The sequence below is a fragment of the Peromyscus californicus genome, unplaced genomic scaffold (assembly GCF_007827085.1).
Source record: "Peromyscus californicus insignis strain IS unplaced genomic scaffold, ASM782708v3 Scaffold_11__1_contigs__length_118956290, whole genome shotgun sequence".
Lineage (NCBI taxonomy): Eukaryota > Metazoa > Chordata > Mammalia > Rodentia > Cricetidae > Peromyscus > Peromyscus californicus.
This window is the reverse complement of record NW_026294402.1, coordinates 101,412,084-101,429,825: the sequence shown is the minus strand read 5'-3', so window position 1 is coordinate 101,429,825 and position 17,742 is coordinate 101,412,084. Positions and strand designations below refer to the sequence as shown.

The 17,742-nt window shown below is 43.1% G+C and overlaps 1 protein-coding gene across 1 annotated transcript in view; it reads left to right on the top strand.

Moving 5' to 3' along the window:
• The window catches only part of Rad54l2 (RAD54 like 2), a 97,208-nt gene that overhangs the window by 28,741 nt on the left and 50,725 nt on the right, over positions 1–17,742 (top strand). The window contains exon 2 of the mRNA XM_052719516.1: positions 4,984–5,176. Within this exon, the coding sequence (XP_052575476.1) occupies positions 5,038–5,176 (139 nt within the window). The 5' untranslated portion in view covers positions 4,984–5,037. The remainder of the gene's footprint in view (positions 1–4,983; positions 5,177–17,742) is intronic.

Here is a 17,742-nt window from a genome sequence, read left to right as displayed (position 1 = left end):
ATATTACTAAAGGATTCATATAGACTCCCTGCCACAGTCCTTTTTTAGATTTATTTTATTTTATGGGTATGATTATTTGGCCTTAGCTGGCCTGGAGCTCACTATGTAGACCGGACTGACTTGAACTGAGAAACCCACCTACCTCTGCCTCCAGAGCGCTAGAACTCAAGGTGTGCGTCACCACAGCCGCTGTGTGGGCAAATTTCAGTCTAGGTTTATATCATATCTTCCTATCTTCTCAACCCCTGTTGTTATGGGTCGCCATCGCCCTCACCGCCCCCCCCCCCCCCCCCCTCAGCTTTTCCCTGTGGCTATGATTCTGTGGAGAATGAAATGCGTCTTTGACTGGTTTCTCTTAGTGGCTTTCCAGAGTTTTATACTGCTGTTCATTCAAAAATGCTTCCAACCCATAAATAACAGTTTAAGTGAAAATTTTCTTTTCAAAAACAAACAATTAGAGTATAATCATTTTACACATTTGAAAGTGTCTGGATAAACAGAGATAGCTGAGTTCCTAGCTCTTCTGTATGTAAATGCTTTGTTGTTGACATTTTGCCTCGTTGAAATATGGGCTCCATGGAAACAAACTTAGAGAGAGAGGAGTCTTTTAATGGACTTTTCAGATAATTGTGTGTATTCTTTGATACTTTGCCACAATTCTGACAAGTAGTGGTTTCTTAAAAGTTAGCCGCAGTATGGAATTTGAAAGTATGTCAAGGAACTTTCTGTATTCTGTTATATAAAAATCCATTGGTGTGTTTTGCACTTTGAATGACTTTGAAAACTGTGCATGATTTTGACCTTGTGGCTGACTCAAAGGGGACTCAAGAACCTCTTCGCCACCCTTCAGAAACTGCTGTTTTGAATCAGGAAGAGATCTTGAAAACTGACTTAGGTCCATCTCTCTCCTGGGCTGGAATAAGAAAGGTGGTTGAAACTGAAGGAGAACTGACTTCCCTGAAGTCGTGGAGCTGGCGACCTTCAGAGCCTTGGCTCCTGGAGTCCAGAATTCTCCACTGCCTTTTGTAAATAAAGTCTGTGTTTCTGCTGCATGTGGTGCCAGTTCCCTGGGCGCTGCTCCACAGACAGCATGGCCTCCAGAGAGTTAGTTGTCTCCCACGGCCCACTACTGGGAACCTTAAATGTGCTTATTTACTCTTCTTTCTTTTGTCGTCGTAAGTCCCAGATTGCCAAAAGTCTCATTCTGTTTCCAAGTAAACGTGTCAGGTGCGTCAGTTCAGCTTTGTGGCTGCCTAGATTGTGTCATGGTGTGCTTTTAAGTGACTGATGTTCACTCAAGGTATTTAAGCTTAGTAGGAGTTTGAATACATGTTGGGAGTGATCAGAGCAGTGTCATAATTCTGTATGGAGAGGTTTTGAAGTAACTTTAGTGATCTCTAGTGGGCTTCTGCTAGTGGGTTTCTAGCAGACTGCTCAGATCACATGCATTAAACTCTTTTCTTGTTTTTGAGTTATATAAATTCTTTTACTAGTGGGTTTTGTTACAGGGTATTGCTCAATGCTGTAGACTGAGTGTTTTCATGTTCCCTTGTAAGTTATTAAATCCAGGGTTATGTTTATATTTTGTATGTGTATGTATTTGTGTGTATGTGTATGTAGTATTTATATTTTTAATGAAGTCATATGTACTTGTTATGGAATTGCTCTGATGTCATTTGGGAAAATTTAATACTATTCAAAAATCTCCAGAGTTAATGAGGTCATGCAATGAAAAAGATGCTCTTTCTAACCCAGGATTTTGTTTGTATCCTAGGCTGGTCTTGAATTAGCAATTTTTCTGCCTCTTCTTCCTAAGTTCTAGTATTACTGCTGTGCCATGTCTAGTAGAAAGATTTTTTTTTACTTAAAGACAGGATCATATGCTACCATTACTGTCCATCTTTGAAATTGCATGGACTACTCCACTGCTGGTGTGTGCACCTTTATTTAGTTCTTTGATTTCAGCGTGGGCTTTCTAAGAGTGCTCTGCTTTGTGAACCTGTGTGTGTGTGTGTGTGTGTGTGTGTGTGTGTGTGTGTGTGTGTGTGTGTGTGTGTGTGTGTGTGTATGCGCGCACGCATAGCACATAGGCCAAGGGACAATGCTGGGTTTGTTTCTCAAATATCATCCACCTTTTTTTGAGACAGTGTCTCTCACTGGAATGAAACTCGTTCATCAAGCAGACTAGAGAGTCCAAGGGATTTATCTGTCTTAGCCTCCCCAGCTTACAAGACAAGCACTCTTTACTGACTGAACTTTCTCTCAGTTCCCTGTTTGTGACCTTTTTGAAAATCAGTAATAGTGCCTCTTAAGTAGTTGATGTGGTTCTAAAGAGCTGGGAATAATGTTCATTATGTCATCTCTAGCAAAAAAATTAGTGGCCTGTGGAAGAATGGGTAAAAGAAAAACTTGACATTCTCTGAGAATTCAGTCACTTTCTATTCTTCTACTCATCTGATGGTCTGGGTACCATTTTTAATTTTAAAAGAGCCACACATAATAATTGTACATATTTATAGGTAATATGATAATCTGATACATTTATACAATGTCAAGAAGTTAGCTTTTTTCTTTCTTCAAAAATTATCCGTTTTTGTATTGGGAGCCTTTAAAATCCCTTTTTCCATGTTTTAGAAATAAAATCTATGCTGAATTGTGCACTTTACCCTACTGAACTGTGATACTTGTTATCCATCTTTCCTCTGTGCTCTTCTCCCTTGGCTCTGTTTCAAGTGTCCTGTTTCTTTGCTGTTATAATGTTGTCCTGCTGTTGAGGGTGAGGGTGGTAATGACGGTGGGAACTGCTGATGAGGGTGAGGGTGGTAATGACGGTGGGAACTGCTGTTGAGGGTGAGGGTGGTAATGACGGTGGGAACTGCTGTTGAGGGTGAGGGTGGTAATGATGGTGGGAACTGCTGATGAGGGTGAGGGTGGTAATGACGGTGGGAACTGCTGTTGAGGGTGAGGGTGGTAATGATAGTAGAAACACTGGGTCTTGCCATGTAACTTTTGCTGTTCTGAAACTTGCTGTGTAGACCAGGCTGGACTCAAATTTGCAGTGATCCTCCTGTCTCTGCCAGGATTGCAGGCAGGTGCCACCATGGCTGGCAGTCTCCTGTTTGAGACTGTTCTGAGTAGGGGACTGCATTGGTGTCTCATGTCCAATAGCGTATGTAGTAGTTGGATATTGCTTCTGCCAGGACCTTGAGGGCTGAGGCTATGGTGTATGTTTTGGTTGTTTATTATTTAGACAGTCTCTCTATATGTAGTTCAGGCTGTCCTGGAACTCACAGAAGTCCACCTGCCTTTGCTTGAGTGCTGGGTTTAAAGGTCTGGGCTATCATACCCAGCCTTTTCTTTTTCTTTTTTCTTTTGGCTGAGGTTTTGAAGCAGGTTGTTAACTGAGGATGTAGAAGCCTATTCCTTGTTACTGTGATTGTTACTCCAGTATTACAAACCTTATTTCCGAGGAAAAGTACTTACTCATTAGAAACTTTCTCTAAAGCCAGTTGTGATAGCTTATACCTGTAATCTTTGGACTTGGGAGGTGAAGACATGAGGATCTGGAGTTCGAGGATAGCTTTGCCTACAATGCCAATTGAAGGCCAGTCTGAGCTACTGGAGACCCTGTCTCAAAAACCATTCCCCACCCCAAACAAAAAAGGAGGAGGAGCCGAGCAGTGGTGGAACATGCCTTTAATCCCAGCACTCAAGAGGCGGAGGCAGATGGATCTCTGAGTTCAAAACCAGCCTGGTCCAGGACAACTAGGACTACACAGAGAAACCCTGTCTCGAAAAACAAAGCAAAATAAAAAGAGGGGGAGGGGGAGGGGGAGGAGGAGGAGGAGGAGGAAAGAGGTGCCCTCTATAATTAACAATAAAGTTATGGAGACCGGGAAGGGATGAAGAAGGAGATGAGGAGAAGAGAGGAATAGGTAGTTCTGCTGCATGATGTATGTGGTATAGCAGATTGACAAGTGAGGCAGGGAATACGGACAGATGAATACCCACGGTCCCACGGTATAAAGATAGTTCTCATTTACACATCTGTTCTGGAGGGTTACTGTGGGGTTGGGGGTAGCCTGTATGGACCCTTCAGTTGAGGTCTAAGCGGTTAGTATGGCTAATGGAATTGAGAAGGGAAGTGTGATTTCAGACACTTGAGGACACTTTGCAAAGCTTTTTGAAAGATGTGTTTGGAACTAGACCAAGAGGTAGAGAAGAGCCTAAAAGCAGACATGGCCCCTGAGACCTACACATGAGGCTTCCTACAAGCTTGAGCAGAGTGATGGTATAGTAAACAGTCAGCTTCTCACTAGGTCTAGATCTTGATTCCGTTGATTGGAGAGTGAACTGTTGGGTGGTATCCTATGGCCGTACCTGCCCTATTCCACACAAGGCCCATTCCTTATTCTCAGGGCTGATTCAGGGCTTGGCCTCTGATGCTCACTCTGCCTGAAATACACTCCTGCAGGTGTCTGCATGGCTTTGCTGAGTCCTTTTAGTCTCTGCTTAGTGAGAACTCCCATGACACCCCAGTGTAAAGTAGCAGCTCCCCCTGGCGCACACCAGCCCTGCACACTCCCTATATTCTTTTTCCTCCTGCTGTACCTAGAATAGTGCCTGGGATTATAAATAAGTATATGTGTATATGTAGACATGCAGGTGTGGGCAGGAGATGGTTTCCAGGAAACTGGAAGGAGGAAAAGGAAGGCGTGAACAAGGGAATTCTAAGACATTCAGTTTTTATTTTGTGGCAGTTACTTCCTGGTCAAAGCAGCCCTTGAAATGCCTGAACTGGGCAAAGTCAGCAAACATGTGCCATGGTAGTCTACTCATAGAGAAGACTGAGGTTCAGATTTGGTTAGTCCGCCTTGCTTTCAAAAGCTCCGGGGAATTCACCTTCAGTATCTTTTTCTTGGAAAGATTTGCACTAAGTGAAGCCTTGGTGATTCTGACTGATGCCTCTTACTGTCCTCTTAGGACCCCTATAGTGGACCATGAGTCGGTAATGCCCACTGAGGACTTCTGGGAGCCATGTCAGACGAATCCGCCTCAGGGAGCGATCCAGACCTGGACCCGGACGTGGAGCTGGAGGATGCGGAAGAGGAGGAGGAGGAGGAGGAGGTGGCAGTGGAGGAGCATGGCAGGGATGACGAGGAGGACCTGCTGGACGGTAAGTGCCTCTTTGGATAACAGAGATCGCCGTATCCTCCTTTTCTGTGGAGTTTTTACTGGGAGAATGTGGGATTTCTAGTTGTATTTTTTTCGGGGGAGAGATTGGGAGCTATTGAGACAGGGTCTTGCGCTGTATAGCTGAGGATGGCCTGGAACACACTGTAAGCCAGGGTAACCAACCATCAGTTTACTGTAATCTTCTTGCCTCAGCCTTCCAAATGCTGAGACTGTAGGCATATGCCATTATACCTAGGTTCTAGTTGGGTTTATTGGACCCCCTGAAGTGAGAAGACACGGCAGAGAACCCAGCCACAGAACTTCTGTGCTCATTCTCAGGAAGTGGATGGTTGTTCTTCCAAATAAACCTTGGTTAGTGGTGGAAAAGTGAGAACTTAGCCCATCTTTGACAGAAAGGTAGGATTTTAGATGCTGCTAATGAGTGTAGTGCATATATACACATTGTCTTCCCTCCTGGCTTCATGGAATATTGCTAGGTTCTCTCTCTCTCTCTCTCTCTCTCTCTCTCTCTCTCTCTCTCTCTCCCCCCCCCCCCTCCTCCCTCCTTCCCTCCCCCTTCTGTCCCCCCCCCCCCCCACTCCCTTTCCTCCTTCCTTTTGAGGCAAGGTCTCTATGAATTTCAGTCTGGCCTTAAACTTGACATCATCCTGCTTCAGCTTCTTGAGGGACTGGATTATAGGTATGTTCCACCATACCTGGCTTTACTATGGCATTTTATACATGAGGCTTGAGTACCTGTGGATTCTGTTATCTGCAGGAGGTCTTGGAACCAACTTCCCAAAGATACCAAGTTTTTACTAAAAATTACATGCCTTTGAAGACGGTATGGTTATTTATTTAGATGTGGCAAGAATTTTACTGATTTGTTTAAGAATGGTGTAATTTTAATGTTGAGGTTTTTCCTCTTTTTTTTCTCTGTTTTTGTTGTGCCGGGATGGAACCTGGGTCTGGTATTCTCTAGGCAGTGCTTTACCACCCAGCCAGTGTCCTAATCCTACCTTTTTTTTTTTTGGTTTGCATTAAAAAAAATTATTTTGGGCTAGGCATAGAGATGCATACCTTTAATCTCTATACTCTAGAGGCAAAGGCCCAAGGCAGGGCAGCCTGGTCTCCATAGCAACTTCCAGGTCAGCCAGAGCTACATAGTCAGACCCTGTCTTAGACAGACAGATTGACATATACACACACATACCTTATATGGCTACAGTTCCATTCACTTTCATCAAATAATTTTATTTTAATTTTAGCCTTCATTATGTATACACACCATATTTTCTATGTACACTCAATGGGCATCTAGACTGAAAAATAGGGAATATCATGCTAATCTTCTATCATATAGATTTCAGTATATATGCTGCCAAAGTGAACACTTTGATTTTTTTGAGATAGACTTGCTATGTGATACTCAGATTGGCCCTGAACTTGCTATGGACAGGCAGCCTAGAATTTACTTCTACTTCTACCAACTGAATGCTAGGATTATAGGAGTGTACCACCATACCCAAATATTTGGATTTTTTTTTGCACCGGGGGGGTGGGGTGGGGGTGTTAATTGAACTTTTAAAGCTAGAATTTATTTGTTTGTTTATTTTCCTATCTATCTATCTATCTATCTATCTATCTATTTATTTATTTGGTTTTTCGGGACGGGGTTTCTCTGTGTAGTTTTGGTGCCTGTTCTGGATCTTGCTCTGTAGACCAGGCTGGCCTTGAACTCGCAGAGATCGCCCTGGCTCTGCCTCCTGAGTGCTGGGATTAAAGGCATGTGCCACCACTGCCTGGCAAAATTACTTATTTCTATCACTTATAAAGTTCAAAATGATATAAAATGTTCTGTTAGATACTATCTTCTTTTTCTTGTTCAACTAGGGTATCTTGACTTTTTAAGTTTGATTCAAGACTATTTTGTGTTTCATTACAGTGTCAGAGCTATATGTACCTTCCTGGACTTTTCCTAGAAATAGATACTTGTGTTAGTTGTTGTAACTTACTATTTTAGCTCTTTTTGAAAAAAAATTGGTTTGATTTGATTTGGTGTGTGAGTGTGTGTGGGGTGTGTGCATGTGTGTATATGCATGGAGGTGTCTCTCTCATTTGTGTGCACATGGAGGCCAGGGATTGATATTGGATGTCTTCCTTTGTTTATTATTTATTCTCTCTACTTATTTCCCTTCCCTGTATCACCTTGGCTGGCCAGGCCTGGAACTCAAAGAAATCCACCTGGCCCTGTTGGGGTAAAGGTGCGTGCCAGCATGCTCGACTCTACCTTGTATTTGAGACAAGAGTCTCTCACTGAACCTGGAAGCAAATGATTGGCTAGACTGGCTGGCTAGTGAGCCCTTAGGATCCTCATGTCTCCACCTCTCACCACTGGTATTACAGATGTGTACAGCCACATCTGGCTTTTGGAAGGGGATGGTTAGGAGGTAAAACAAGGGCTAGGGAGATGGCTCAGTGAGTGAGTTAACTACTTATTGTATAAATATGAGGACCTGAGTGCAGATCCCCAGCACTCAGAACAGTTGGGGCTGGCAAGATGGCATAGAGGGGGTAAAGGTGTTTGCCGTTAAGCTTGACCACTTGAATCGACTCCCCCTGACCCACAGAGTGGAAGAAGAAAATGGATTCCCACAAGTTGTCCTTTGACCTCCACATGCATACTGTGGCATGTACATGTACATAGAGACACAATAAATAAAATGTAATTTTAAAAATTAAGAAAATAAAATTAGGAATGTCTAGGAGAATCTAGTCTTAGTTGGTATGTAATATGGTATACCCTGTGATGATTTTGCTATAGTTTATGATGTATAAAGACATTTTTGGTTGTCATGGCAAACCATGGGTTTGTAGGTGTGGTGTGTAGGTTAGGGTGCTACTTGGCATCTTGTTGGTAGAGACCAGGAATGCTTCTAAACATCCTAAGGTACATAGAACAGCTCCCATGCCCACCCCAACTCAACCATTATCTGGCCCAACTGTCAGTAGTACTAAGATTTGGGAATCTTCCCAAAAAGGAGGAGACTGTTTCGTCATTCCTTACAGTTGAAGTGTTCTATCTATTTGGTGATAGAGCTTACTTTCATATTGTCTTTTGGTGATCTTCACTGTTGTGTTTGTTTTCTTTGTAATCTTCTTCCATTATTGGGTTTATTTTGGCTTTCATGCAAACTTTTTTTGTTTGTTTGTTTTGTTTTTTGTTTTTGTTTTCAAGACAGGGTTTCTCTCTGTAACAGCCCTGGCCATCCTGGAACTCTCTTTGTACATCAGGCTGGCCTCAAACTCACAGAGACCCACCTGCCTCTGCCTCCCAAGTGCTGGTATTAAAGGTGTGGCCACTGCTTGGCTTTTTTAAAATGGTGCTAGGGATTAAATCCAAGGCTTCTTGAATACTCTACCACTGAGTTTCCTCCCTCGTCATTAAATTTCTGTGGATAGTCTGCCTCTGAGACAGGTCTCTTCTGTGACCAGGGAGCTGGCCTCAAATTCATTATGTAGTCAGGCTGACCTTGAATTACAATGAACCTTCTCTTTCAGCCTTCTGAGTGTCTGCATTATAGATATGTACCATCTCACTCAGATTTCTTCTTTCAAAAAACCTGTGTGTGTGTGTGTGTGTGTGTGTGTGTGTGTGTGTGCACGCACATGTAAAATCATAAGTTGACATGGATGTCTTTCCTCAGTTGCTTCTTCACCTTATTTATTTATTTTTTTTTTTGAAAGCTCCTGAAGTTGTCATCATTTTGGGTAGATCAGTGAGCTCCTGGCATCTGTCTGACTCTGCATTCGCCTAGAAGTGGAGTCACAGAGGCACAACTGCCTGGAAAGATGGCTTAGTGGTTAAGGCCACTGGCTGCTTTTTCAGAGGACCTGAGTTTGGTTCCCAGCACCCACGTGTCAGCTCACAACTATCTGTAATTCCAGTTCCTTTGGAATCTTTCACCTTCTCCTGGCTTCTGTGGGTACTGCATGCAAGTGGTACACACACACACACACACACACACACACACACACACACACACACGTACATAAAATAAAATGAAAAAAATCAGAATTCCTATATATTTTAAATATATCGTTTTTTGTTTTTTTTTTTTAGGTTTTTTGAGACAGGGTTTCTCTGTGTAGCTTTGCGCCTTTCCTGGAACTCACTGTGTAGCCCAGGCTGGCCTCGAACTCGCAGAGATCCGCCTGCCTCCCGAGTGCTGGGATTAAAGGCGTGCGCCACCACCGCCCGGCTAAATATATCTTTAATTCCAGCACTCGGGAGGCAGGGGCAGGGTGATCTGAATTGAAGGTTAGCCAGGGCTACATTGTGAAACCCCGTCTCTAAAAAAATAAAAGGATGCATTTCTTTAAATTTTGCATCAGGGCTTGTGCGCTTTTTATGTTACCCTATGATATCTTACAGAAGAGAATATTTAGTATTTTTTTAGGATCCACTTAGCAGAAAAATTTGAGAGGCCTTGGATGCATCTTTTTAGAATATTTATTCTCTTGGGTATTTTTTGGGGGGGGAGTTGGGGTGCTAGATGTTGAACTCAGGGCAAGTACTAACTAAGCTGTATCTTCAGCCTTTCATTTTATTCTTATCTATTTTACATGGCATATCAAGATACTGGAGTTCTATAATTGAACCTAGATACAGAATGCTTAGTCCCTTCTAGAAGCTGCCTCATAGCCAAAAAAGCCACTTTGGCCAGAGATTGAAGAAGTACTTCGCCTTAGACTACTGAGTAGGGAAAGCTGTTCTCCTCAGCCTCTGGGTTTCTGACCCTCTTCAGGGAGTTTGCATTTTGCTTTTCCTATGGCTCCCTTCTGTTTGTTCTCTTTGAAATTTGAAGTATCAAGTATGAAGTGTTCTAGGCAGAGAATCAAGGAAAGGCCTCAGGAATAAATTTGATTGAGAATCAGTAACAAAGAGGCCTTTGTGGCTGGAGTATAGTGAGACAGTTACACATCAGAGGACAGAATAGTCTGGAGTAAGATAGGCAAGGTGCTCTAGTTTGCTTTTCTGTTGCTGTGATAAAATACCATGACCAAACACAACCGAAAGGGCAGAAAAGGGTTCATTTGGCTAACACTTCCGAGTCACAGTTCATCACTGAGGGAAGTCAGGTAGGCGCTTGATGGAGGACTGCTGGCTTTCTCCCAGGCTTGTGTTTGCCTACTTTTCTTATACAGCCCAAGTGCACCTGCCTAGGGACGGGCCCACTTATATTAGTTAGTAATCAAGAAAATGTTCCAGCCAGGTGGTGGTGGTGCAGCCTTTAATCCCAGCACTTAAGAGGCAGAGACAGGCAGATTTCTGTGAGTTCCAGGCCAGCCTGGTCTACAGAGCGAGTTCTAGGACAGCCAGTGCTACACAGAGAAACCCTGTCTTGAAAAACCAAAAAAGAAATAAAAAAAATAAAACAAAAGAAAAAGAAAATGTCCTGCAGACATGTCCACAGGCTAGTCTAATGGAGGCAGTTCCTCAGTTAGGCTCTCTCTTCCTAGGTGTACCAAGTTGGCAACTAAGATTAGCCATCACACAGGAGCTAGAATTCTGAGTTAATTAATTTTACCCTCTGCCCCTTTGTGTGTGTGTGTGTGTGTGTGTGTGTGTGTGTGTGTGTGTGTGTGTACTTGTGCTACAGGTATGTGTGGAGGTCAGAGTCCTACTTGGAAGAATTGGTTCTCTCTGTGTGGTCAGGGATTGAACTCAGGCGGTCAGGTTTGGTAGCAAGCACCTTTGCTAGCTGAGCTGTCTTGCCAGCCCCCACAGTTTGTCTGGTCTCGTGGGTTAGTGATTTCAGACTCTTAACTGAATTCTCACCATGTCAGTAAACAGCAGCAGTTTACAGGAAAGGTCAAACTGAGAGCAGAAAAAAATGCAGGGGTCTCCAGAGTTTTAATCGAAATCATAATGAGTGGGTTTGGTTTTATGAAGAATTACATGTAATTTCAGTACTAAGGAGGCTGAGACGCAAGAATCCTGAGGCCAGCCTAGCTAGATAGTGAGACCCTGTGAACTCCTAACTCCACCCTAGGGAGTGTGCATGTGTGCATGTGTGGAAGGTCCTGGGTTCAGACAAAGCCAAGTGCTGCTAGGGGATGGTGGTTCATATTCCAGAACTTGGGAGGCTGAGGAGGGAGGATTGGTGTGAGTTGGAAGCCAGCCTGGTCAATGCAGTGAGAGTCCGTTTTGAAAAACAGCAAACAGAAAAAGGGCTAAGTGTGAGCTCAGTGGGAGAATATTTTGCATGCACAAAGCCTTGGACTCAATCACCAGTATTAGTACCCCCAAAAGTCCTCCACATAGGGCTGGAAAGTTGGCTTTGTGGTTGGGAGTACTTCTTACTCTTGCAGAGAACTGAGATTTGGTTCCCAGCACCCATGTGGCACCTTACAACTGCAACTGTCTGTAACTCCAGTTTCAGGTGGTCTGGTGCCCTTTTCTGACCATCTAGGGCAGCAGGCATGCACATAGTACACATAAATATGTACAAGCAGGATACTTACAAAATAAATCTAAACATTTATTGAAAAAAAAAAAGTTCCCCAAACAAAACTGTACCTGGAAGGAGAGATTACTGAAATCTCTGCTTTTTGTCACTAATGATTAATTTGTATTTGTTTGTGTGTGTGTGTGTGTGTGTGTGTGTGTGTGTGTGTGTGTGTGTGTGTGATATCTGTGTATTGGGTGTCTTCCTCTACTGTTCTCTACCTTAAAGTTTGAAGGTCTCTCACTGTATCCTGGAGCTCCTCATGGCTACATGGGCTGGCTGGCAAGCTCCCAGGATTCACCTGTTACCTCCCTTTAACACAGTTGCAGGTGTGCTCCTCTGTGTCCAGCTTTTTACACAAGTGCTGGGAATCCAAACTCAGGTCCTCATGCTTTCACAGACGTTCCTTTACCCACAAGCCAACTTCCCAGCCCTGTTTTCTAGAATTTTAATATAAATAGAATCATGTAGTGTATTGCCTATTCTCTCTCCCAGTTTAACTTTTTCTCGGTTTAATTATTTTGAGATTCATATTTTTCTGGTTCTAGATGAAAGTGGCATGTTTTTAGTAACAAAAGGAGTTATCAGTTGGACCTGGCATTGTGATGCACACTTTTAATCCCAGCACTCCAGGAGGCAGGCAGACCTCTGAGTTCAAGGCCAACCTGACATATTTAGTGAGTTCCAGGCCAGTCAGGGCTACATAGAGAGAACTTGTCTCAAAACAAAGAAACAACTGCAGAAACATTGACTGGGAAGAGCCTTGGAGGGAAGTCAGGCAAGTGTTAATGTCCCTCTGTGACATTTCATTCCCTTAGTTTCAGCATTGTGTCCTCTATTGAGGGAAGTAGTAGCATTCCCTCCCTCCCTCCCTCCCTCCCAGTTAACCTACTATATGGATGTACTTCAATTTGTCTATACACTTGGTTATCCCATCCCCAAAGGGAATGTTTTTCAAAAGACAGATTTTCTGTAGCCCAGGCAGGCCTCTAAGTGACTGTGTAGTTAAGGTTGGCCTTGAACTCCTGAACTCTTGATCTTTCTGCCTAAGCTTCTTTAGTGCTACAATTATAGCACTGTGCCACCACACCTGGCTCTCCCCCCCCCCCCCCCGAAATAAAGCTGCTGTAAATATCTGTGTGCAAGCTTCTGTGTGAGCTTGGGTTTTCATCTAGCTTAGATAATGGATTCTGAGCCAGAGATGTAGCTCAGTACTTGCATAGCAATCCTGTAGTCCTGGGTTGGTTCCCTAGCACCAGCACCCCGCTCCCCTCAACACACACACAGTGGATTGATCTGTTACTGCTACTGACTATCCAAGTCATGGGAAAAACTGGAATAGAATAAAATTGAGACTAGAACCTGGTAGTGTTTTGTTGGAAACCATATTTTAATCATTAAACATTAATTGCATGTATTGGCAGGATTCACTGAGATGGTACCAAATGTGTACACCTTATACTGGCCATGCCCACTTTTCCTCATCGTCCTTCTCCTCTTGTCTCCTTTTGAGACAAGGTCTTGCTATGTGGCCCAGGTTGGCCTTAAACTCACTATGTAGTTCAAATTGACCTTGAACTCACTCTGAAGTCCATGCTGGCCTTGAACTTGAGATCTTTCCCTCTTAGCTTTCCAGGTACCAAATTCATCCTTCTATACACTTTCTTTCTCTTGGCCTCAATTTTTGAAATTAAAATCTAATTACACGATTTCATCCCTTCCCTTTCCTCTTTCCAACCCTTCCTACACACCCCGCCTTGGTCTCTTTGCAAATTCATGGCCTCTGTTTCTTCTTTGTTATATGTGTGTGTATTAATGTATGCATATATGAATGCATATTCCCAAATATATAAATATAACTTGCTCAGTCTGTATAATGTTACTTGTATGTGAATGTTTTTAGGGCTGACATTTGGTATTTGGTAACCAATTGGTGTGTTCTTCCTCAAGGAAAACTGTATTTTCACTCAGCATTAGTTCTTTGTCTAGGATGGAGATTTCCCTGTTTCCTGTGTGCATGTCTTCTGGTGTCATCCTAGTTCAGGTCTCGATTAGGCAGCCGTATTGATAAGACTTCATAGGTATAGCTTTTCTGAGATTTCTAGGAGATGAAATCTCACAGCAAACTTCTTGTTCTTCTAGCTCTTATATTAATCTTTCTGCTCCCTCTTCCTCTATAATTTCTGAGCTTTAGGTGTAAGAATAGTGTTTTAGATGTGTTAGTTGGAGTTGGGCACCACACATTCATTTATTCTCTGCATTTTTATTGGTTGCGGTTTTCTGTAATGATCTCCATCTGTTACAGGGAGACATTTCTTTGAGGGCTGAGATTTATACTTATCTTTGGGTATAAGGATAAATATTTAGACTGCAGTTAAGATTTTTGCTGGTTTGTAAAGTGACTATTGTAGGCTCCCTCTAAGATCCATGACCTTATACACGCTGGGTAGTTGGCTGGGTTTCTAGTACAGTTGGAATGGACAGTTCCCGCTCTTGTACCTTATTGATATAATGCCATGCTGATCTTCGTTTTAGTTCAAATATATGATAGGTGGGTCGGACTATTGATGGGTAGGACTATTGGTTGCTTCTCTCCCCTGGAGGCTTGCATGGTGCCTTCAGGTGTCATAGAAGGTCGTCCCCAGGGAGGAGGGACTAAGCTAGGATCCTCTAGGCCTGTGTCTGAAATCCATGGTGTCTTCAGCAATAGGGGCTTGATTTCAGCCTCTGGGAGGCAGCCAAGAGGAACAGCAATAGCCTATGTTTTGGTAGTCTCTTGGATTATCCTGACCAACAACTTGATAGGGAACCTCTCATGCCTCATGTTGGGGATTGTGTTAATAGTCTATGACTCTTGTGGGGAGTATTGCCAGCCTAGATTGGAAAATTTCATTTCAACTTAAATCTGTCATACCTCTTACCTCTAGACTTTCTTTAAGACAAAGCATTACTGGCTGGGCTGGGTGGCATATGCCTTTAATTCCAGTACTCGAGAGACTGAGGCAGGTGGATCTCTGTGAGTTCAAGGCCAGCCTGGGCTACAAAGCAGAAGCCAGGACTGTTACACAGAGAAACACTGTCTCGAAAAACCACACACACAGAGACACAAAAGATGAAGCATTACCATTCAGAATAAGGTTATTCCTCTGCCATATATCTAATTGTGGCTCCTGCCTAGTCTACAGATCACTATAGACTTTGTCAAATACAATAGTTGATATTAAGTTCTTGTTAGACAGATACCTAATATTTAGAGTCAGTGAGGACTCAAAGTTGCTTAAAAACCCCAGGGACTATCAATGCCTAAAGTAATGACAGATCCGAAAGGGAACAGAGGCCATCAGGAAAGCAATATGGTTTTAACAACAGCAGAAAAAAGGTAACATTTTTTAGTCATTCAGTAATATTTGCGGAGCCTCTGTTCTTTACTACCCATTAACATGGGCTTTGGGAATATAGAAGACAAAAATACGCTTTTCCCCATGGGATTCTCATTCTGGTAAAGCAGACATTTATAATAAACACATAAATAGTATGTCTGGTTTTTTAATTATTTGTTTTTTGAGATGTATAGCTCTGGCTGGCTTGGTACTTACTGTATAGCCCAGGCTGGCCTCAACTCATGGCAATGCTCTTGTCTCAGCCTCCAAAGTGCTGAGATTATAGTGTGCATCACCATACCTGGTTTATAAATGGTATGTCAAAAGATTTTAGTGCTATAAAGAAACAGAGACTAGATAAAGTCTGAGTAAAATATTAGTGTGAGATCTGAACAGTTAGAGGTTTGCTGGGACATTGCCCAGTAGAAAGAGCATTCCAGTCAGATGGCAAGAGACACTGGAGAGTTTCTGCAGAGCAGCAACAAGATACGACTTCAGTTTTAAAAGATCCTCTGGCTTATAAGTAGAGAAATAGCTCCAAGGAGGGACCAAAGCAGAGGGACCAGTTACAAAGATGTCACAAAAATCCAGGCAGAGCCGGGCGGTGGTGGCGCACGCCTTTAATCCCAGCACTCGGGAGGCAGAGCCAGGCGGATCTCTGTGAGTTCGAGGCCAGCCTGGGCTACCAAGTGAGTTCCAGGAGAGGCGCAAAGCTACACAGAGAAACCCTGTCTCGAAAAACCAAAAAAAAAAAAAAAAAAAATCCAGGCAGAACGTGATGATGGTGGTGTGGTAGAAGTGATAAAAGTAGTTAGATTTTAGTTTTTTTTTTTTTTTTCTTTTTTTGCTTTTTGAGACAGGGTTTCTCTGTGTAGCTTTGCACCTTTCCTAGAACTCACTCTGTAGCCCAGGTTGGCCTCGAACTCACAGAGATCCACCTGGCTCTGCCTCCCAAGTGCTGGGATTAAAGGCATGCGCCACCACCGCCTGGCAGTATGTTTTTTTTTTTTTTTTTTTTTTTTTTTGGTTTTTCGAGACAGGGTTTCTCTGTGTAGCTTTGCGCCTTTCCTGGAACTCACTTGGTAGTCCAGGCTGGCCTTGAACTCACAGAGATCCGCCTGGCTCTGCCTCCCGAGTGCTGGGATTAAAGGCGTGCGCCACCACCGCCCGGCGGTATGTTTTTAAGGTAGAGCAAATGATGTTTTCAAGATTTGTTAATCTGTATTTATTTTATATGTATTATATCTATGCACCATGTGAGTGCCTGATGCCCTAGGAGGCCAGAAGAGGGCATCAGCTCCCCCAGCACCAGAGCCAGACTACTGTGAGCAGCAGCCACATGGATGCTGGGATTCAGACACAGGATTAAGAGCAGCCAGGGCTCTTAATCTCTGAGCCCCGTTCCCCCTCCAGTGGTTGTAGATTTTGTGCAAGAAGTTAAGATGAATTCCAGAATTTTGAAAAACCACTGGAAGATTGCATGTGTGGTCTTTGGAAAGTTTGTGGTGGGGTGGGGGCAGAAACAGATGAGGGCACAAAGGAGTTTAGTTGTATAAAAATTCAATTTTAAGGCTTGTACCTCTGAGTTGAGATGTCTGGGAAGCAGTTAGATGGTTGAAGTTGAGGGGTCTCTAGAGTAGAGATTAAAGCGTGAGTTATAGCTGGGTTTAAGTTGCAAGTCAAGATGAGTTCATCTGATGATTAAGAGAAACAGTGTGAAAAACCAAGCTTTGGCACATCAATGTTTAGAGGAGGCTAGAGGAAAAACAGCAGGAAGAAATGACTACTAAGGTAAAGGGATCCAGAGGAAAAGTGTTGGGGAAGCCAGATAACAAAGCATTTCAAAGAAGAGAGTCTGTAGCCAGCATCAAGTACCCTAGAGCTGGAGTTACACACAGTTATAAGCCACTGTGTGAGTGCTAGGAATTGAACCGCAGTCCTCTGGAAGAGCAGCCAGTTCTCTTAACCACCAGGTCATCTCTCCAGCTCTCCTCTGCTTTTAAAGTTAGGGTCTTACTTGGTAGCCTTGCCAGCTCACTATGTAGCTAGCCATCCTAAGCTGGCCTTGAACAGTCCTCTTGCTTTGATTTTCCAAGTGCTGAGATTATCCTTAATGCCTTGTTAAACAGTTTCAGGGCAGTGATAGATGCTTAAATAACAGGTGGATAGAAATTGGAGACCCTCTAAACAACTCTATGTCTGTGTCTCTGTGTGTTATTGAGGATTGAATCTAGGATATCTTTGATGCTAGGCAAGAGCTCTACCACTGAGCTACATCTCTAGCATTTTTCTTACTTTTAAAAAAGTAAGTGATTTTTCTTTCTTCTTCTTTTTTTTTTAACCCTGTGGCAAGATCTCACTAAGTTACCCAGGCCGGCCTTGAACTTTGAAAACTCCTGCCTTAGCTTCCTTGAATAACTAGGATTACAGGCCTATGCTACAAGTCCCAACTAAGAGTAGATAGCTGGGAACTTTTGCTAGGTAAACGCACAAATAAACAAGTCAATAGTGAAGGGAGAGTTAAGATCAACAGATTTTTTTTTTCTGGTTTGATGTTTTATTCACTTATATTATTATTAGTGCTTAAATTGGCCTGAAACTCCCTGCCTCTGTAGTGCTAGGGAAGTGTATGGGTCACCATTCCCAACAAGGAAGGGCAGTTTGATTTTGTTTTT